General features: G+C 40.2%; 1 protein-coding gene across 1 annotated transcript; it reads right to left on the bottom strand.

Annotated features, from left to right (window-relative positions):
• Positions 1 to 10,273: 10,273 nt before the first annotated feature.
• On the bottom strand, positions 10,274 to 17,999 carry MEOX1 (mesenchyme homeobox 1). The gene is made up of 3 exons (XM_009574240.1): positions 17,549 to 17,999; positions 11,269 to 11,441; positions 10,274 to 10,396 (listed from the first exon to the last, which is right to left on the bottom strand). Exons 1-3 carry the CDS (start codon positions 17,997 to 17,999, stop codon positions 10,274 to 10,276), a joined length of 747 nt encoding a protein of 248 aa, XP_009572535.1.
• Between the last annotated feature and the right edge of the window lie 3,696 nt (positions 18,000 to 21,695).

The following is a 21,695-nucleotide window of genomic DNA, read 5'->3' as shown; positions in this document are numbered from 1 at the left end:
GGAATGCCACAAACCCTTATGTTGTGTAATGTAAAACATACCCCAGTTGTGTCTGTGTTCTCTTCTGCAAATAAACAAGGGAGAGATGTGCCTAAAACGTTTCCCTGAGACAGACAATTTCTCATCTCATTATTTCATTCTCTTTTTAATAGATTTTTCTTTTTAAGGTGATACTTCAAAGAAATTTATTACAGCTTTGCTATAACTCAATCCTGCTAAATTAAGGCCACTTGAAGGCAGCGAGTAGCCTGACACAAGTCCATGCTGCTAGTCCTTTTACATAAGAAGCCTTGTTTCACACTTTGTGTCATTTTCTGGGTAGAATGCATGGAATAGAGTATTGGATACATATGTATCCAACATATGCTGGAAATCTTTAAAGTAAGAGTCCTATGACTAGGAGTGTATTTTGGAATTCTTCTCCTCCTTACTTTCTATTTGCAAAATCCTTCATGGAGATTCTTTTCCCCCATCTCCTCTGTGGTGTCTGACATAACTTTTTTCCTTTTTAAATCCCTCAGCCATTTCCTAGAGCTGTGCACAGCTGCCTTTGCTCTGCTTTGCCCTTTCTGGCAGGGCTGGTGAGCAGTTATTGTACAGTTAGGGGAGAGGTACCATCTTTGCAGCCAGCAGCCAACCACGCACCATGCGAAAGAAAGAGGCACTGTTGTCCTTCTCTCCTTTTTGTGTGTAAGACTAATCCTATAACATACTTAAAAACTGATATGAAGTGTACAAAAAGAATATATTGATAATTGGTCATGAGAAAACTGACATAAAGGAGCATCTGAGCTAGTGCTGTTGCAGAAAGATAGAAAAGGAGCTATGCTGGTACTGGAGTGTGAGCTCTTAAAAATGAGGGTTCCGTTTCATTTTTTAAAAGTTGTTCTTATTGCCATGTAATACCAATTCTCTTAAATGTTCTGTCTTTCTCCTTCCCAACATGTGAGAATGCCCTGCCAGGTCTATCAGACTATTCTGTTTGGCTTGTTATCTTCTTTCTGGTGTGTCTAGTACAGGCTTTACACAGCCCCATTTGGTCATGCCTGTAAGCAAATCTTTAAATGCCCACCAACCATGAGGCACTGCACATAGTACCTGCATGGCTGAGCATGTCCAGTGAGCACTTGAGGCAGGCTGTGTTGTGTTTTAAGTGCTTATGGCGGCAATTGTAGCTCAGAGGAGCTCTGAGGCTTGCTAACCCCAAGGACTGACTTGGAGAGGGTAGCATATAAACCTGCCTGCCTGAGGACAAAAGTAGTAGTAGTTTCCTTCATACTTGCATTTGGGTTCTGTTCTGGACTCCACCTGTGACAAATAAGGTAGCAACCATTAGAACACTTAAAGCGGAATAATCAGGGAATGCAACTTTTGGGTCTTTCGTATTGGGAATGTAATATCCATTATTTTTACTCGCTCTTGTCTTGTTTGAAGGCCTGCTTCCAGCTTTGTGTGAAAATCAGGAGTTTCCCTGACATAAATTTCATGGAAATGTTGTATTATTTCCTTTCTTAATAATGTGTAAAGCTGGAGATTGCAGTCAGGTCTGACTACATTAAATTAGCTGATTTTGGCTCAAGGAATCTAATGATACAGAAGCATAGACTGAAGTTAGCCTAAAATAGTCACACTGAAGGAAAGAAGAGTAGGGCCAAGCTTGGGTGCAAGCAGAACTTGACCTGAGCAAGAAATCTCAAAACACTTGAATGAAGCTCAGCTTCTTGAGCTACACTTTTTCCCAGAATCTCCTTTTCAATTAACTTCAGACAGAAACAGTTGCTAATAATTATTGTGGAAAGTGATACTTCTTTTCCCTGGAAAATGACTTCCTGGGCAGATTTGTTAGTGACCCTGACACTGGGACCAGAGGTCTGTCCTCCTCCCTCCCTGCAGCTACAGAAAGTGGATGGAGCAATGAAATTAGATCTGATAGATTTTTCTTTTTCTGAATTGGAAACTGTGCACAGATCCTCATCAGTTACATCACTCTTCTTGATCATCTCTCATGACAGAAATATAGAATGGAAAGGGTTGAAACACAGATATATAGAAAAGGGTCGAAATATAGAATGAAAAGTAGACGAAAGTACAAAACTGTAAGGATGTTTGTGGTGAGTATTGAAAGGAGGAAACAATCCTTCTGGTGTCTCTCCCATCATCGACTTCACTGTGGCATTGCTGGGCTAACTCTCACGTGATGATAAATTCCCAAGTGTAGGAAATACTCTGCATGTGGGATTCTGGGTGACAGACTATCATGGGGTATGAGTGTGGGGCATCAGAATCTTTCACTGAATTAAGAATTAAAGGCTGCAAGAAAGCGTAAGTGTCAATTCACATGCCTGTTTCCTGCTCCAAAGCCAGGGACCCACGGCATGATTGAGGGAGGTTGAAAAAATGTTTTCGTCTTTAAAAAGGAGAGAGAGAGACATGATTCAAACCTCCATGGTATGAAGTCACCATCTCTCTCTTGCTCACTCCTTTTATCTCTTTGCAATCTGTTCCCAAAGGAGCTTCCAGACAACTGGCTGCTTACCCTTGTGTGAAAGTTATTTTAAAAAATAAAATAAAAAATTACAGTATAGAGGGAGGGAATAGTGGTGGAAAAGTCTGGTCCTGTATGAAAACCCTTCCTTCACGTAGAAATTAAAACAATGTGGCATTGTGTGGGGAGAAAGTGGGGAAAAGAAGCTGTAGGGCTCTGCAGACACCTGCCTATACCCAGTACTGCAGTGGAAACTGCCCCATCATAATTCACAAATATAGCCTGAAAGGCGATAGCCTGATGCTGAGATTATTTTACAGCCACACCAGGCAAGTTCCAGTTAGACAGAAGCCCTTCCACTGTAATCACTGGAAGAAAATGAATTTCCTGTCTATCTGCCTAGAAGTGCTACATGGATCCAGTATTCAGAGTTCAGTCACTAATGCAGACATATAATATTTCTTGAAGGGGCTGTACACTTTCCTCAAGGAAAGGGAATTACCCAAAATATGAGATAGTGGCTGATGAAACTTAATATGAGCACTGCTAGAAGTGGGGGAAGAAAGTGGGATAATTGAAAAATTGTGTGTCTGTTCTGTAAGCTGCCCTGATCTGTTGTGTGTGCTTGTCTCCATGCATAGGAAATTCTACTGGAAGTAGGATTTGTAAGCTTTGCTCATGTAGAATATGACCCAGTCAAAATCTCTGGCTGTGAAGTGTTCCCTAAAACAACTCCCTTGTTTTCCAGACACTGTGAATTCTGAAAGGTTTGGTTCGTTAGTCACACCATGCCCCCCTCAATCAGGAGGACTGTACATGTGGGGACTTTAAGGACTCACCTCATTAGCTCACGACAGGGTGGGAGGTTGGAGGAGAACTGGAGGAGAAACATGCACTTTGAATAGCTATCAGGCACCCCACATGTCACCTGTGTGCTGTGGGTGCAGCCACATTTCCTGCAGCACCCTGTGTGCCGAGCAGGGAGCAGCACGACATCTCTGTGCCCCCAGACCTGTTTATCTGTGAATGGGAAGAAATTAGTCATTTCCCAGGGGCTGGGATGTGAAAGACTATTGAAAGGGGGAGCATAGGAGTTCTTGGCTAGGAGGGAGGAAGTCTGTTTTGGATGACAATAGAAGCATGAGATAAAGGTGATCAGGTGGAGCACTGGCCACCCCTAAGTCCACTGCTTTCGTGTCAGTAATAATGGCTCACTCTCCCTAAAAATCTAGTCATTGCTAAACATGAGCACATAATTTCCATGACTCTTTTTGTAAAGCTAAAATGGCTGTGTGAGAGCTCAGCAGCTAGCACAATGCCCTAAATGAGGGCTTAACATATCTCCACAGTGTGTCATACACATGGAAATTCTCAAGCTGCCCATAGACCAATGTGTTATATAAAACATAGGTGATACTCCATGAGACATGGCAGCTCTAGAGACCTTTAAGAGGCAGTAGGACTTTCAGTGGTTTGCAATCAGACCAGCTTTCTTTTCCTGTGTAAAATGCTGAGAAACCTCTGATCGTTCTTCCCTGGATTTCCAGCCTGATGTATTTTCAGCTGAACACTTCTCCAGCTTCCACAGAAATATGTTTCTCTGCCATCTGGTGTGTGTTAACCTTTGCACTCCTTAACAAAACATTAGGCTTTTCTAGCCATGTGATAAGGTGTATCCAGTGAAAAGAGAAAAATGGCAGGCTGGATTTTTTTCCACATTACATTGGCAGAGACTGTTGTTTCTACAGCAGAGCAACATCTCAGCAGAGATTAATGGTGTCACTCCCCCAGACCCAGGAAGACATGATCATACTTGGCCTTAGGAGGTGGAGAGGAAGAGTTTCTAATTCTGAAAGAAACTGCAGGACTGCTTTCATAAGGGGTAAGAAAGAAACACCAACTCGGGGAGTTGCAGGGCAACACTCTCACATGACACGACCGGACGTGTGTATGTCTGTATACAGACTCAACCCACGTGCCAAAGATTTTTCCCTTTCTGTCCCCGCTTGCACAGTTCGTCTATACAGACAACACTCAGTAGCTAGAAAGTATCTGTTGTCAGAATTGCTGCATCATTTGTTCATTAGTGTAAGATACCTGCTTCTCTCGGCTAGGTCTAGAAAAGGCATCTATTACTCCTAAATATGGAAAAAGCAGTATTACAATTGCTTTTATAGGGACTGTGGGATTTGACAATAAAATATAGGACATTCTAAACTAAGTGGAATGCTATCTGGGGCATCTACATTATCTCCTAATATTGCACAGCTAATCAAAGAACAGTGGTAGCTTCCTCTAGAAGGCATATGTTGCTTGTATCTTTTCAGTGCACGTGCATAGTTGGCTATAGCATGTTTGCTTATATTTATCATTTAAGCTGAGAATTCAGACATAGCTTTTCTAGCTATGTATTCTTCTAGTATTTACAGTGTCAGTCAATGGTGCTGTGGCATAACTGTAAGCTGTGTGTCTTGTTGAAGCTGGCACCGTTTTATCCGACACTAACCACCCAGCTTGATGAGAAAGGATATGCAGAAACCAAATATGCAACAGCTGAGACAGTAACTCTCTACAACTGAAGATTTAGATTATGTCTTGGCCAAGATGTACGCTGAAATAAAGTTTGACAGAACACAGCCATATCCTGTGGGGGACTCCTCTCCGTCTCATTACTCAGTAAAATAAGGTTGCCTTGTCAGGCCTGATCCAGAGCATTTCCTGTCACAGGAGCTTAGGCTAGCATTAGTCGGTACGTCTCTAGAGACCCACCTTACCATAGCAGTAAACGGTGCAGGTAGAGGCTGCCAGCACAAAGAGTAACACTGAATAATGAGGTGAGGCCAGGTGGTTGGAAAGTTCATACAGGTAGCTAGATTTGTGTAACTCATCTTGAAAGGATCTCTTTTATGCTCCAAACAGCTGAAATAGGGTGCTGCAATGTTGTTTCTCTAAAAATTAAAAGTCACAAGAAAGAGTGAAATGCCAACTTAATTGCTTTTATCTAAAGAATTCAAAGTGATTTTTGATAAGAAGGGTTTTTTGTGAAATATGGATTTTTTTTTTTTTTTTGTCAGATCGGATTCATCTTAATTCCAGAAGTCATCACATACCAATGTCTTTCGTGTGTGCTTGCTCTCTCTAGATGTGTATGCCTATGTATAGATATCTATCTGCAGTTTACTCGATTAAAAACCATGCAATGGTATTCTTAGACAACAGCTAGAAAACTAGATCAGGAATTCATAGTAGCATGATCTTCTAAAACCATATAATTGCTGCTAAGACTCCTGATCTCTACTGATTTAGCTGGAGGGGGTGAGGGGATGGGGATGGGAATGGTGTAGTTGACATTGAAAATCAGTGATTCTTTAAAGTTATGGACTGTCTGAAGTTTTCCTAGTGGGGTTGTAGACCTGTCTAAGACACACATGAGTACATGCTTTCTTAGTCACCTTTGGGTGATTTTTAAGTTGTCCAAGTAGCTCCATTGACTGGAAAAATCACTAGCTTAATGCTGTAGAAACATGCAGAGAAACTGAGGGCTAACAATAGAGGAGTCATGGGATACAGAAACTATGTAAAACAAATTAGGGCCTATGCTACGTTGGCATCTGGCTAGGTAGATAAAATGTCCATAAAATATATGACTTTAAGGAAAGTGCTTCTCTTCCTGTATTTAGAAGAGGCAGCACAGATATAAAGGGCTACAGCGCATATTTTTGTGTTTATACAGATATCCCCATTCCCTGTGGGCTATTGGTACTGGCCTTATATGGGAAGAAAGTCTTGCTTCTCTGCCTGCATGTGCTTCCTGTGGCAGCCCTGCCAGACCTTTCCAATGTTATGTGATTATTTATTGAGAATCAGGCATGGGAAGCATTGCCAAACATCCCCAGGTAGCTCACTTCCCTTCTGTGAGGAGAATAAAGCCTGATGTGTATTTCTGCGAAAAATAATTGCAGGTCAGAGATTTTGCTCCCAGATGACAGACTTTGCCTGAAAGATTCTTGGCACCAGAGGTTCAGGGGTCAAATGCTTTGATGTCAGGAGTGAAATGTTCCTTCACAAAACACTAAAGTCTTAGAATAAGCAGATGGTTTCATGCGGAAACTACGTAAGCATAAAAAGATCTCACAGGTGACTTGTACCTTATTTCTCAAAAGACAGAGCAAGAACTGTTTAGGAGCTGTAATTATGGGTATGGACTGAGATCCCATTGACTAGCTTTTAAGTGAATTAGGTTGCAATATACTACTGTTGACAGCTTCCTTGAAAGGGAAGATTTATTAGCCTTCTTTCTGGGTGAGGACCTGATTTTGGTTTATGTTGGTAGCCAAGAGCCCAAAAGTTTTCATCACAAATTAAGCTGCTTCTGGAGCTTGCAAACTTTCTAACCACAGTGCGGAGGAGGCAGTAAGGTGATGTACAATGCGTAGTTGGCTTAAGAGCTTACAAGGAAATGAGTAACAAAAAACTCCTGCCCTGCAGTGTTTTGTGTTTCTGAAGATGAGGGTAGGATGTCTGAGTTAGCCCCAGAGTTCTTCACAAAAACAGCTTTCTTCATTGTTTGCCAAGAGCTAAAGTGGTGAGTTTAGTCAGAAGCTTAATCAGAAGGCGCCAAGGTTTAAGCAGAGCTATAGACATTTTCTGCTTTTAAAGTTACGGTAAACTGTAGCTGCTTCTCATCTGTGCATGGGCAATTTTTTTAGCCAACTAGTTTTATGTAACCTGAATAGTGAGGTTATTAACCTATTAACGTCAGGTTTGTAACCCAAATAATAGTGCTGTGTCATAGTACACCTCAGCTTATTGCTGCTGGAGTAACTGGGATCCAGCCATAACTTCCTGTCTGCAAGATGTCCCATCGAAATATCGTACCATTCACACTCGAACGTCCTGGGAGGAAATTGAGGATAGTGTTTCCTTACCTGAAGAGACATGGGTAGATCTAGCTCAGAGAAAGGACATGCATACTCCTAATTGTTTTAATTGATTATTTATTAATTACTAATTTGCATTAAATGCAGCATTCATTTAAGCTTATGGTGACAAAGTGCACATTTTTTTCTGCAGAGAAATAGGTGGACTTTTCAGGGGTAACAGTTCTTGCTGACTATCTGTCTAGCTGGTCTGAGAATAGGAATACGCCTCTGTGAATACACTCACAGGTTTTACATAAGTTTGCATCCATGCTGTGATCACAGCACAGTTTGTGCAGAGACCCTGTGAAACATCAGTGATGAAGTTTTCTTTTCTTCTCTCTTTTTTTTTTTTGGGGGCGGGGAGAGTATGTGTTTTGGTTTTGTTCATAGTGGGTAAGAGTTGTAGGCATGCTGCAACTAGTATGGTGTGGGAAACCACACAGTAAGGCAGCTAGCTCCCTCATCTTGCTGGCTGAGAGAGGCAAGCAGCTGCTGCTGCAGAGGGCTGGCTTGAAGGCACCTTGTCCCTCAAGCTAGAAAGGAATGTCCTGCAAAGCAAGGCCCTTGTTTCCCTGTGCATAAACATCAGTAAGGACATCCTGATGTTTCAATGTCACCACGGAAGACTGAAAGAATTCTCAATCTTTAGTTTGTCAAACACATAATAGATTTAATGACTCTCTTTTAACAAAGAGATTCTCCTTTCTCCATTCCACCTACTGGGCTTGGTTTGAAGTGGAAAATATCTTGCATAGCTTTTCACTTCTCAAGTTTCTTTATTTTTAAATAATTTCTTTTAAAAAAAAATTCTTTAATTGTTTTTGCACAAATATATACTCTAAACTGTTCATTTTTTCATCTGTCAAGTAGAGTTAGGAAATGCTAAGAAGGAATGAAATGGATGTTTTTTCTTAGTAGATGCAGTAATCAGCTCTTTGAAAAGAATACAGCATCTCTGTTCCAAAAAAAAAAAAAAAAATTGATATTTATCTATTTTGAGATATTTATCTATTTATCTATCTATTCCCCCTTGTACAAGGGGAATAACCACAGATAACTTTATAAACATATCATCCAGATATGCAACTTCATACCCAGCATATCTGCAGTCCACGTTAAACCCCAATAACAATGCATCAGAGTAAGGTGAAAGGAAGATAGTAGGCCATAGCTGCAAGTAATGGTTACGTTTCAAATATTTAAACTGAAGTTTCAGTATTCTCAGTAGTCATAATGTGATATGCTAGTGTAAAATTCTGTTTAAAATATGGCATTTGCACATTAAATAAAAAGATGAAAGAAATGGAAACAGACACTATGCTTTTCTAAAACGTCATAATTTGATATACTACAAGTTTCGGCTTAAAGGAGAGATAATTTGAAGTGGAAGTGTTCTTAAGACTTCTGGTGGTACCATGGCAGTTTATGATTCTGTATTGGAAAGCTTCTTTTACATATTATTTATATTAGAAGTATGGGCAGTTGGCTGTGTCAGCTTAGTGGCTTTAAAGATTGCTGGTAAAGTTTCTTGGTGTCCTCAAACCCTGTCAAAGGCAGAAGTGATCAAAGACACAATATGTTCACATGTTTTGAAAAGCACAGATACTATTTGTTTGTATGAAATATTTGATCAGTTGCAAATGCTAAAAAAAAAATTTCACAAAAAATAACCTGTTAATGGGAAGTTTGCAAAAAGGGCTAGGTTCGTCACTTAGCTGTAAATTTCATAAATCCAGATATTGATTTAGAAGACAGTAATGAGTGTAAATCCACACAATACCTAGATTAACAGATGTTTTTATATGTAATTTAAATATACACATGTACATGTTTATTCGGAGGAAAGTTTTGTCTCCAATGAAAAATGAAACAAGAATTTGTAGACAGTAAAGTCAGTCAAATCACTCTAGCTAACATTTTTTTCTGTTTCTTTTGACAATCCTGCATTCACAAAGAAAACTGTGGGTTTCCAGAGAGATTCCATAAATCCAAAAGAAATGCAGCACTAAACAGTAGTTTTCCTTTAGTTAAATAAATTTAAATGTTGAAAACAAAATAGTGATAGCTATTGTGTTGAGGGCTTATTCTCTGCTGTACCTGCTGTGACATTTGGTAATGACTGCTTTGAAAAATATTTGAAATTAAGATCTAGCAATTTAATTTCAGGATTTACAGTAAGCTTCGAAGAAATCTCCCTCTGCAAATTGTTACCATCGACAAGGCACCTGTCCTTTTGGGCTGTCAATGTGAAAGCCATCTCTTCTGAAACTGGTAAGCAGAATTCTGTGTATATAGTTTTGATCTCAAATTTTTATTTTGTAATCTTACTGCCTAGTCATACAGGTGTTCAATTCATATTGCAAGAAAAATCAGTGACTATCAAAGTATTTACTTCTCTTAAAGTAAGGCACAAGGAAAATGTGCCTTGTCAAGTCCAAGCGCAGCATGAATAGATGTGACCAGGGAAAGGTTGGATGAGAATACAGTTGCATTATCACTTGCTGAATCCTTTCTTGCTGACTGACAACCTTTATTTTCTGAGTGTTTGAGAGCCTAGACTACATGACTCCTGTTTTATAATCAGTGTTTGTTAGCTTTCACTTTGAAGACACATCTGTGGTAGTAAGACAATTCCAGAGAGAGTTAAATTCATTCAGACAAAAATCAAAATCATGCCCTCCTTTGGCTTTTTTCCCCTGCATTCTTTAATTGCTTCTGTAACCTAAAGCGTTATGCACCTTTTAAAGACTCAGGGCTACAGGTTTTGCATGCAGGATCATCTCATGGTGTAGCTGACCCGGAGCAGTGTTGCATCCACTTTCTGATTAATTACTTTCTCCATACTCCTCTCCCATTGCTGCAAGGACTAGTCAGAGCTGGGGGAGGCAGCAGAGTCCACATCTTCTGTGTCATGTTCGTGTGGGGACACTGGTTGCCCGCCTTTAACTCGTTTCCACTTCATCCTTCTGTTTTGAAACCATACTTTGACCTGGATGATAAAAAGGAATTAATTACTTATTGCCTCAATCTGAGCTGTATAAGCAGACCTATGCATATATGTGTGTATCAATAGACAGATGTTTTGTGGAAATCTAGAAGAAAAGGTGAAAAGGAACCTCACAAGTTTAAGTAATCCATCTCTCTAACAGAGGCAGGAACAATTCTTTCTAAACTGTTCCAGGCAGATGTTTCTCTGAGACCTGCAAAGGTACTACAAGTGCTTTGCCTAGAATCTGTCTTTATGTCAACCAGGCATGAGCATGTCAATCCAACGAGTGCAGTGGATCTAATGTCATTTAACATCTAGTCCATCCAATCTAATGCTTCAGGAATTTTAATTTGCTTCACTTGATTGAGCAATTCCTCTATTGTCCACTAAGCTTTGATAAGGAAACCCTGACTGAGATCACAATGAGAGAACAGAAATACCTCTCTCCACGAAACTCTGCATTTTTGTCTTTCCTTATCACCTCAAAATACTATCTGACCCAGGAAGAATGCATGTATCAAACATATATAATTCTAATAACTTCCTGGTAATCGCAGTCTAAGGTGATATCCATATTTCCATCTGCAAGCCTTGACATATCAGTATGTACCAATGAGTAGTGGTAAACAACAGCTCAGAAGATATCAGTTATTCCCAAACGTGTCTTTAGTTTAGATAAACATAATTACATTTATTAACTACTTACAGAAAGCTGTAACAAATGTGTTTTAAAAGAATGTGGAGGCTTTGTATTAAAATACCTCTGTGCCATTGCAAAAGTACACCCTTGAGTAACATATCTGTTTTTTAGCTTTAGGGAGAAGTTGTGGGGGAGGAAGAAGAAGCTGGGGAGGCAGGGATTCAGGAAGTACTTGTCTCTCGGTGAGATCCAGGTTCACAGCTATCTCATATCTCCTGAGCCTTGTCAAGTAGTTATGGTGGGCAAATTCAGCTTCCAGCTCCCGTAGCTGCTCCTTTGTGAAAGCTGTCCTTTCCTTCCGTGATTTGCTGCTTGTTTCTGCCTTGTTGCTTGAGTTCTGGTTTTCTAAGAGGCAAGCACACGTGTAATTTGCAGTCACATTGATCTGTGTGAACATGTGTATTGCAGAGGTCTGATATAAACTACTAATTGAAGTGCTCAGTGGAAGTTTTAAGAAGTTTGTGTTATGCCCCCTCAAGCTCAGCATGACTTGTCGGTCTTGGGTTCAAGGGGACAAAGGTGGGACTGCTCAGAGTCAGGAAGGGGTGTGTTGTCAAAACTGCAGAAGCACAGGCCTGGGTCTGCAAGGTCAGAAATGAGCAGCTATGGGAAGGAAGCTCTCATTTCTTGCTATCATTGCATTGAAATAGTTTCCTTCCCCACATCCTTACTTTCATTCCTTATACACATATTATTACTCTCCCCTGATCTACCAAGCAACAGGCAGCAAAGCTAGCACTGTGTGTATGATGTGTAATGTGTTATGAGCGCACAGTGACGACCTCTGGTGCAGGCCATAAGATAAAGTCACTTAGTAACCACCCTAAGCTAGCATGTGGCCTGGAAATATTGGGGGCAGGGGGGAAGGAACGTGGTAAAACAAGCAACACCAGAGAACAAGTGTTTGAATTGGCACACGATACTCCAGACTTTGAGCTTCTTCTAATCCTTGCTAAATGAAAACTACAAGGAGATCTGGTATCTGTGTGCATGATTGGCCTCAGTATCATCCTTGTCACTCTGCTGCCCTGAAAAACTTTTTTGCTATTTGTGCGCTTGGCCACAATGTGGTCAAGAGTCATATTTCAAAGCCAAATTTCAAGCCATAGCCAAAAGGATGCTGCACCAATTATGCTAAAAAGCAAATACAAACTGAGTTTGCCTGAGACTGTGGCAATCTTCTTTTTTTTTTTCTTTTTTTTTTCTTTTCTTTTTTTTTTTAAATTTTATTTTTTCTCCTGTGTTTTTAAAATTGGTGCTTGTGAAGAATCTCCAAGCAGTGCAAGAAAAAACGCCCTTGTTTCAGTGAGCAAAGCCCAAACTGCCAATCTTTCAGGCAGTCAGTTTTACAAGCTCCTTGACTCTTTCTCCTCTCTTGCTCCTGTGGTTGGCTAGATTCCCTGAACTGAAGATGCTAGTAGGTTTTTTGTTATGTTGAGGATTAATTACTTAATCTTTGTGTGTAACCAGTGTGCAATAAAGTTTTGTGTGTCCTAGCATAATATTTCTACATAGAAATGATATATGAAATGGTGGTAATGAGCACGACACACAGTCGTCTTCATCTTCTTCTAGATGTCCCTTTGGTTGCCAAAGTAATAAAGCTGGAAAAATCTGTCAGGTGTGGCTGTAGGCTTCATGGTTGATCTGATCTTAGCTCTGTCCATCAGAAATAGAGAAATCAAACATGGCTCCCATTAGTGATAATGTGCACAGGGGCCAGTGTATGACATGCTGCAGCTGTACTGCTCTCTATTTCAAGGAAATTAGTCTTGTTTGCATCAACATCGTTCTTGCTACTTACACTTCAAAAATCCCCAAATAAAGTTGGGGAAAGTATGAAAACAAAACCCCAGAAGTTTCTCCCCATGCTTTTGCCCATAGTTGTACAACCCCCTTCATTCTCATCTCTTACTGAACAAACACACCATGACATGTTTCCCAAAGTCTAACAAGTGTGACTTTTGAGAGAGTGGGGGGGAAGCGGGATTTGAAGTGTGGATCCCCTGCCACCAGCTTCTGGAAGCCTTGGTCTCAAGGGCTTCCCCCTGGGTCTCTGCTCCCCTAGCAAACATGTGGAGGGATGAAGCAGCTCTCCAATGCCAATAACACAGTGCAGGAGCTAAAGCCACCTCTGTCAAATTAACCTGGGATAAAAATAGCTAATGCAACCTGAGTATACATGTGAGCTCACCGCTTAGCCCTGTGCGAAGGACATCCTTTCTAAGGGGCAGTTTCACCAGTCTTCATCTCCAAAAACTAAGATGAATAATTTTAAATAGCTAAGTATTTCTGGAATCAGAGTAGGATGTGTAGCTTGGATCCTGTCACCCAGGCTGTGTGCACATGGTGTTCTAAAGAGACATATGGTTATTCATGGCTGGAGGTTTTGTGATAATCCAAAAGTGGAAGTTGGGCCTAGTTGCTTCAGAGTTTTGAGAACAGAATGTGGAAAATGGCAAATGTATGAAAGGACAAATTAGCCTGGAAAGACTTTCCTACTGTACTGCCAGTTTAAAAAAAAAAAAAAGAGCTCTTGGGAATCACAGGAAGATCTGTGTCTCTACCATGAAGCGTGCATACTTCCAGGATCCCAACCAGTTTCATTGTGTGGTTGAACTGAACAGCTGCCTTTCCCTCAGGGCTGCAGCAAAATATGTGTAGGAACCCAAATGGTACATGTTCCTGCGCTATAAAGCTTCCAAAACAAAAACTGCATCAGGCACTAATACATACATGTGTGTATGAAGAGGAAACCTTTTCCCTGCAAAACAGTGGGCCAAATTCAGCATTTGGAGCTGGTCAACAGAAGTCGGCTTTGCTTTGTGCTTACAACCAGCATAACTGAATCAGAATCTGGTCTCATGAAGTAGTACTCACTCTCCCTTACTGGGTTGAACTGGTCTACTAACAATAGCCAGTAAACAATGCTTTGGAGGAAGGCATAAGGACTCTGCACTGTGCCGATACAGGATTTTGGCCCCACAGAGGGTACTTGTATTGCTCAGAGAGCAGCTTAGGCACAGAAGTATGGGAGTCGCTAATGCCTGCACGTGGAGGATCCTATCTGCTTGTTAGGTGTTTGTGGTGATCCACAGCCCAGATCAATGCACTCGTGTTTGTTATTCTGCAAACCACTGTCGATGTCTGAAATTTTTCCCTTAGTAGAAGAAAGTAAAATAAAAATACGAAGCATCTGCACAATGTTACTTTTTTCCCCATACGAAAGACTTTGAGGGCATGTTTATTCTAAGTGGTTAAATCAAGTAGTAGGACACTGATAGATTTTGCTGTTATGGAACATAAAATTCTGAAAGCTATCAGGAACTTTGGCCAAGTAAAGTGGTCTCATAAATAGTGGATTCATTTGGCAGCTGACGATAAAGTATCCAGAAGTTACTTCAATGTGCACCTCATGGAATAATGCTCAATGGAGGGTGCATACAGAGGGCTATGACACATGACATTCTGCACCCAGACCACTTTAAACTGATCAGGGACTTGCCTGTACTTTGCTTTTCAGTCCTTCTTAGGTTATCTGCTGCTATCTACTCTTACCTACTGCTTTTTATGCCACCATGACTGTAAATGGGAATCGCAAGCTTAGAAAATCCTCTTTACAGTTAGTGGCAAGACTGAAAAAGGTTGGCAGGCAGGAATTTGAATCAGCTCTACACATTTTATCATAAAGTTTTTCAGAATTCTTCAGTCAAGGACATTGTATGTCTAACGTTGTTAAGGGATTCATTACACACTGTTACCACATTCTCATTTCTACTGCAACCTCAATAACATTCTGTATTGTTTCATTCATGTAAAGTAAAGCTGTCTGAATTCTATTATGTATGTATTACTATTGTTGGAGATCTGGGGACTTCAAGTGCGTAATAACGCAAGTACAATTTAGGACAGGTCAGACAAACTTTATTGAAATTTTATTTGAAAATGTTAATGGCTGTGTCTTGTGAATGGACAGCAGAGGCAGCTGTGAAAGCTAACTGTAGGTTAACTTCTATCATCAGGTCATTTGGTGAGCCTGTGAAGTCAAGATTGAATATGGCATCTAAATAATTAAAGTCTGTAGAGGAAGGGAAGGGTGTGTGCATGTTTATCCACAAGTACTTGTAGTAGATGCCACTGTTGTTATTGCCATAACAAAGCCATTCTTTAAATGTTTTTAATATATTCATGCTTCAAGTAAAGTTTTAAATATTGACAAGCTTTTTTATTATTTTTACACCATTCTGCTTATTTGTCTGAGAAATACGCTTATTTTAGACTTTTCTCAGAATACTCTGCAAAGAGCCATGTTCCAAGATCTTCACTGTGTATCTTGTCATAACTAGGGTCTTCACAAGAACCAAAGGTTTTTGCATGCACTAGTACAAATCATGGTAATGCTGTATCTATATTGCAGTTCAGGTAAAATTGTGGTGGATAAGGCACCAACTAAAAGAAAATAGTTTATTTTATAGGTTTTGTCTTCAAGTGATTTCAATATATTTTTCTTTACTAGCCCAATCTCTGAAGAGAAAGCTCTGGGTACCTAGATTTTTCTAAAGAAGTCAAGAAAAATTCTCAGGAGGAGAGAAAAGACTAATGTTCCACTTAGATTAAACAATCAGCTGCATTTCTGGAACTGCTGTAAAAGTAAAGGAAATCACAATAAAATTGCTTATAGACTTTCCCCTCATTTGTTTTATTTTGTTTGGGGATGGAGGGAAGGAAAGGCTTGCAGGAGGGATATCAAATAATTCTGTCTGCTGTCTGGTAAGCAAAGAAGGGAGTGAAATGAAAAGCCATGGAATCCCCTTTGGGATGTTTTCATTATTCTGCGTTCACTAGAGTAACAACTTGTACAGAAGCAACAGTTGCTAGAAGGTAGGAAACACCATACCTTCCAGTGATGTCATTGCTTACAGCTCCCCTGCAAGGAAAAGTATATGGGACAGCAGCAAGTATATAAAGAAAATGTCAAGGGTGCTGGTAATAGAGAATAGAAAGAACACTTGTCTTCTACTTAAAACAGATGTGAGATGTGCTTTGGAATCGGCCTCGTTAAGAATAAGGATATCCCTCTAATCTGAGAATACTGAAATCTGAGTATACTGAAATTACCTATGACTAGCAAATGTTTTAATAAAAGCATTGTTCACTTTTAAATTTTTTTTTAAACTTCTTTGCATTTGGATTTTTGGGAAATTTTTGCCCCCCAAAATGCTTTTTCAATAGAAATGAACTTAAATTCTAGAAAGCTGGGTTTCTAAAGAAAAAACAGATAACCGTAAAAAAAATAGAAACCAAAAAAAAAACCAAACCCCAAAACCAAAAAAACAGAAAACCATAAAAACCAGGAGAGTAAACTAGATTCTGGGCATAAAGAGGTTTGGAATATTAGTTATTTTATGTGTTCCTGACAGCCTATTCATATTGGAAGAGAACAGAGATTAGGACTAATTTTGTGACAGAGAGAGCACAAATACAAGCTTGTTTAAATTGCAAAATGGAGAAATGAAGGTTGGATTAGAGGTGGCTCTTCTGTAACGAACCTGTAAAACCTAAAAATAAAAAAATAAATATTTTTATCACCATGTTCTCTACCTGTAAAATGGGGATACTGGAAAATATTCCCCACTTCATAGCAGTGCTGTGGGGAAAAAGCACACTGTAGCTTGCAAATGAATACTATAGCAAATGAATGCATATAAGCATCTTAATTTTTAACAGCTTCCTTAGGAGAAAACAATTTTATGCATATGTCACATACATAGATTTGAGAGAGCAGCAAATCAGAGGTTATATAACTATGAAATTATTGAATATTGCGCTGTAGAAAGAATGCGTTTTGCTAGCTAGGATGACACAATGAAAACTGTCTACATTTTCTGCATTGTTGGATGTTGTACTGATGGGCAAACTTTTAGTACCTCCTGTTTTGAGCTTAAAACATTTAAAATATTTAGTGAGGCCAAATAGAATTTATATCTAAAGGGATACTTTGCATCTTGTACTTCTTACCATAAATTGAGATGTCAAAATTGTAGTATAACTTTTCCAACCAGCACAAGCAACTCTGAGGGATCTTTGCTCTTTGACTGCCATTCTCTTAACGCTTGGACAAATGGCAGGTATGCAATATATAACTCCACATCCTAGGACTTTCAGCTCAGTGTATACATGCCATGTGACTCCTGCTTAGTTACAGCAAATGTGCATTGTGTTGGTGAGTAAAATGCCTGGTTCGGTAAACAAGATCTGCAGGAGTGAAATACAAACACCAGAGGTCATCAGAGAATAAGCCATTTAGTTTCAGTGTTGTTATTGTGTAAGTTTTCCCAGTCACGAATTACAAAATGTTTTCCTCATCAGCTTTATTTCTTAATTCCTAATCTTACAGGTGCTCTCATTCTATAGCCTGTACTATCCCACAACCCTGATTTCATATCACCTACCTGAGTTTTCCTTTTTTCTTTTGGATGACTTTTTCTCAGTCTCATTTGTAGTATTTATTGGTACCTCATCATCTTCATTCATACCCACTGCCGCACTCACTAGATTTGGGCTGCTGCCTTCTGATTCCCCAGAACCCAAGGCCAGTCCTGGATTTAGTCGTCTTCTGGCCTCAGTTGCTGCAAAATGCCAGTCAGAGTGTTGGAAAGAGGGGTGCTGCTCCACAAATGCTCGCTCCTCATGTAGGAAGCTATGGGGAGCAGTCACCAGGCAGGAGGTTGAGAAATCGGAGTAAGTAGCAAAATCTGATTTTTGATGGAAGGAGAATGGTGCTGGTGGGTAGTGATTCAGCGCTGAAGCTGTGGTGACATCTGCATGGGTGTTCCGCAGGCACCCCCAAAGTGCGGCAGGAGGTTGTGGACTGCGCATGCAGCTGCTGCTGGTGGGATCCATTTGCTTCCAATCCTGTCCGCACTCCAGTGTTCGTGACTGGTTATAGCTCAGGCTTCAAAATCAGAAGAGGAGCAGAGGGGAAATCTTCCAAATTTTACGGAATAGATTTCCTGCCTAAACAACAGTTTGTTCATGGGTTTTATGCTGTTGCAGATTTGTTACTTTGGGAACTCTTCTAAACGTCTTCATTGTCCCAACTGGAAAACAGTAACCAGATCTATGCAGTGATTGCCCTGAATTGCTTCTCAAGGCCTGAAGCTTGCTTCCTTGTGAAGTGCTGGACATGAGTGAAACACTTTTTAAATACTGTGCTGGGGAGAGAGTGACAAGTTTGTGAAGTGAAATGTGAGAGAGGGGAGGGAGGGGTTAACGTACATACACTCAGTCCCTCCAACCAAAGCAAAGCAGGCAACTATTAATCATCCGAAACCTTATATGCACATCTAATGGGATTTGCAGATGGAGTCTTTTAAAGAAACAATGTCTGTATTTTTTTTTTTTTTAAAAGGGAAAGGGCAGCACACAAAAAAGACTTTAATGTTTCCCTGTAACACTATGAAGTTATTTTTACTGCACTGTTAACAAAATTCCCCAAGTCTTGGATTTGGAAAAAGCTCTAACACAGAATTCAACAGACGCCAAATTTCAAGAACTAAAGTGGGAAATAAAAATAAGAAAGGACTTCACTGATTACATATAATTTAAGGCCCAATCCTAAGTTTGAAAAAAGGTATTAAACCTGACTTGTGCACACGTGCAAGCTTTTGAGTGATTTTTGTCTGTTTGTTTTGTTAGCTTTGTAACACATGTATTTGCTGAGAGTTGGAGTTTGCTGCCAGTGGCAGTTATTCTTTCTGTATTCTACTTTCCAGGGAATTTTCAATATGCCACTCCTTCCTGCCAGGAAATCTCCTGCTTTTATGCCAATGGAAGACATGTTTTTCATCTTTTGTTGAAAGTTTTATAGTTTTTCCTAACAGAAAGCAGATTCTTAGACCCTAGAGCCATCACGATTGAAAAGACATTAACAGGGAATCTGTTCTCAATCCCTTTTTCACAGAAGTGTGGCAGCTGGGAATGCCCAAAACCCTGCTATGCTAGGGTTACTGCAACTTCTCTCAAGGTTGTTCTCTATGTTTTTAATGACAATTTATGTGTGCATGTGTTCCATGCTTCCATAATCTGCTTGCAACCATTTCCAATACTTATTCCCCTAGGCCTTGCTATATGTTGTGTGTGCCTGTTTCCTTTCTCCCACCATTTGTGCTGGGTTTTGTGTTCTCTCATAGACACAGAGATTTAGCAGATGGACACGGAGCCTTTATTTTTCACAGGGGCTTAAGTGATACTTTTATTTGGCTTCTGTATAATTCAGAATTGTAACATTTCAAGGAATCAGGCAAAAAAGAAAAAGGTGTGCTTATCCTGATATATCTGTTGGTTCTTAGAGCCTGGCCTTTTCTAAGAAATCAAGTGGGTTTAGTCCAGATCTTTCTGAACAAGAACATCAAATTCTGTTCTAATATCTGAATCTTGACTTTCTTGCAAAATACTAAATATCTGATACCTAATTCATTCTCTAGGAAGAACTCTCCTAAATATTTAAATCTGTTGCTGTGTTGTATTAGAGAATAAACATTAAAACATACTTCCTACTCACTGGCAGGAGGAAAACCCCCAGAATGCTTTTTTTCTGAAAGGCCAGGTTATAATGAATTTATGAATGCTGCAAAAGTTCCGGGCACTGGCAGAATCTAAGTCAGAGTCCGGAACTTTCTGGCAAAGCAAAGCATTTCATTTACATTTTCTCTGTGTGTTGTCATATGTGTAACAGTCACTCACTTCAGTCACACAGGTTATTAGGGGTTTGTATGAATTCAAGCCTAGGTCTGCTGTTTTTCAGTCTACAAAATGACCTAGCTAATTATGCGAAGATTTATGTTCTTGCACATATACTTGAGTGGATAGAAGGGAAGGGAGGATTGTCCACTAGTCTAGTATTCACTTCAGGCAGGAGGAGCTTTAGGCTCCCGTTCAGGAATCCCCATGAGGTCCGAGCAGAGGTCTATCTGTAGGGCACGACTCAATTCCCGCACGTCACTTTGCACTCCGAGTTAAACTGCGTGGAGCCTGTTTTCCCAATGGAGCTCTCACTGTTATTCCTCTGACTTCAGATGTGGGAAAAGGAGATGGCATACCCTTCCCAAATGTGAGAGCCCTTAGGTCTTGCATTGTTCCAGCACCTTCTGCAGCTGGTGCTGTCACTCAGCGGCTCAGCAGGAGCCTGTTTGACCTCTACATCTTCCTGACACTTCATTCCTGAAAGAAGAAAGAACAACAATCCTCCCCTCGTGCTAAATCCCATTTGTTGGTTGAGACAGCCACCTTTAACCTTCGTAAAGTCAACATCTCTTCAGCCAAGCACTGTGTTGGGTAAAAAAAGATAGCATGGATGGAGATCAGGTTTTGTAACTAATGCTCCCATAACAAGCTGAAGGCTGGAAAGTGAGGATTTATCTTTGAGCTTTCTATCAGTTCATTCTGCGGCTCCCCCAGGAAAGCATTTCTCAGCCATCTCACAGCCCAAGAAGCCTCTGAGCTCTGGCTCACCCTGAGACCTTGCACAGTAATTTGCATAACATCATGAAGGTGAAATGATACAAGTTGTGCCATGTCTTCACCTCCTTTTTCTGGCAAGACAATTTTCTTAGTAAAGAAAGACCTGAATCATCTCATGCCACTTTAATGTAGCCCTCTTCTAAATCACCTTCTCGCTTGTGCTGTTTCTTTGAACACAGGAGCAATGTGGACAGGAGCCCTGGTCCCACTCTGCTTTTGCTGCACCTGAGCCAGTACAATTGTTTCTGCTGCTCTTGGATTTGAAATCCAAAGTGATTTCTTAGATTACAGATTTTACTCTGATCAGAAGGCAAAGGAAGGTTTAGCTTTACCACAGAGAGACACTGGCTAGATGCTTATCTTGTCAGAAGTTTAAGAAAAATTTACACGCTTGTCATGGAGAAAACTCCAGGCACCAAGGCCTACTCTTGCAATTTTATGAGCTACTAAATTGCAAGTTAATAACACCCTTCATTTAAAAAATAGTGCTCTTTAAACATTTTTTTTTTAATATATAAAACCTAAACAATGCCATGCTATGACCTGCCATGCATGCAACTGAAGTAACTGGGAAAGTTTTCCTCCATGCGGGTACTGGACCAAGACCGGGGAATTCCTCGTACATGGAAGAACCCTTGTTATTAACTCCATTGTGCATTTTAGCACTGATGAAAGCAAGCTGGAGAGCAACAAATAGCCAATACTAAATTCAGGAAGCTGCTGCTTAGTTGCAGAAGTTAAAGATGGAAAAAATGTATTAGGTTACTTAGCCTCCCTACAGGTAGTTGTTTTATTGTTCTCTACTAGACATTTTCCATAGAATCATAGAATGGTTTGGGTTGGAAGGGACCTTAAAGATCATCTAGTTCCAACCCCCCTGCCATCAGCAGGGATCCCTTCCACTAGATCAGGTTGTTCAAAGCCCCATCCAACCTGGCCTTGAACACTTCCAGGGAGGGGGCATCCACAACTTCTCTGGACAACCTGTTCCAGTGTCATTTTCTAGGATATTGCCCAGACCTGAGTAACTGTCATAGTTTCAGTCTTCCACTTTCCCTTTGGGGAAGACAATTCTTC

The sequence above is a fragment of the Fulmarus glacialis genome, unplaced genomic scaffold (assembly GCF_000690835.1).
Source record: "Fulmarus glacialis isolate BGI_N327 unplaced genomic scaffold, ASM69083v1 scaffold10303, whole genome shotgun sequence".
Taxonomy (NCBI): Eukaryota; Metazoa; Chordata; class Aves; order Procellariiformes; family Procellariidae; genus Fulmarus; species Fulmarus glacialis.
Note: the sequence above shows the minus strand (reverse complement) of the source record. Positions and strands in the feature narration are given on the sequence as shown.

Bases quoted from the DNA above. Each gene is read 5' to 3' on its own strand.
- MEOX1 (XM_009574240.1), bottom strand. From the start codon at position 17,999: ATGGATCCCACCAGCAGCAGCTGCATGCGCAGTCCACAACCTCCTGCC. The intron at 11,442-17,548 runs GTAGGTGATATG...CTTGCCTCTTAG, and splicing joins AAGAAAAAAGGAAAACTCAG to AAAACCAGAACTCAAGCAAC. The intron at 10,397-11,268 runs GTACTTCCTGAA...TTTATCATCCAG, and splicing joins TGGATCTCACCGAGAGACAA to GTCAAAGTATGGTTTCAAAA.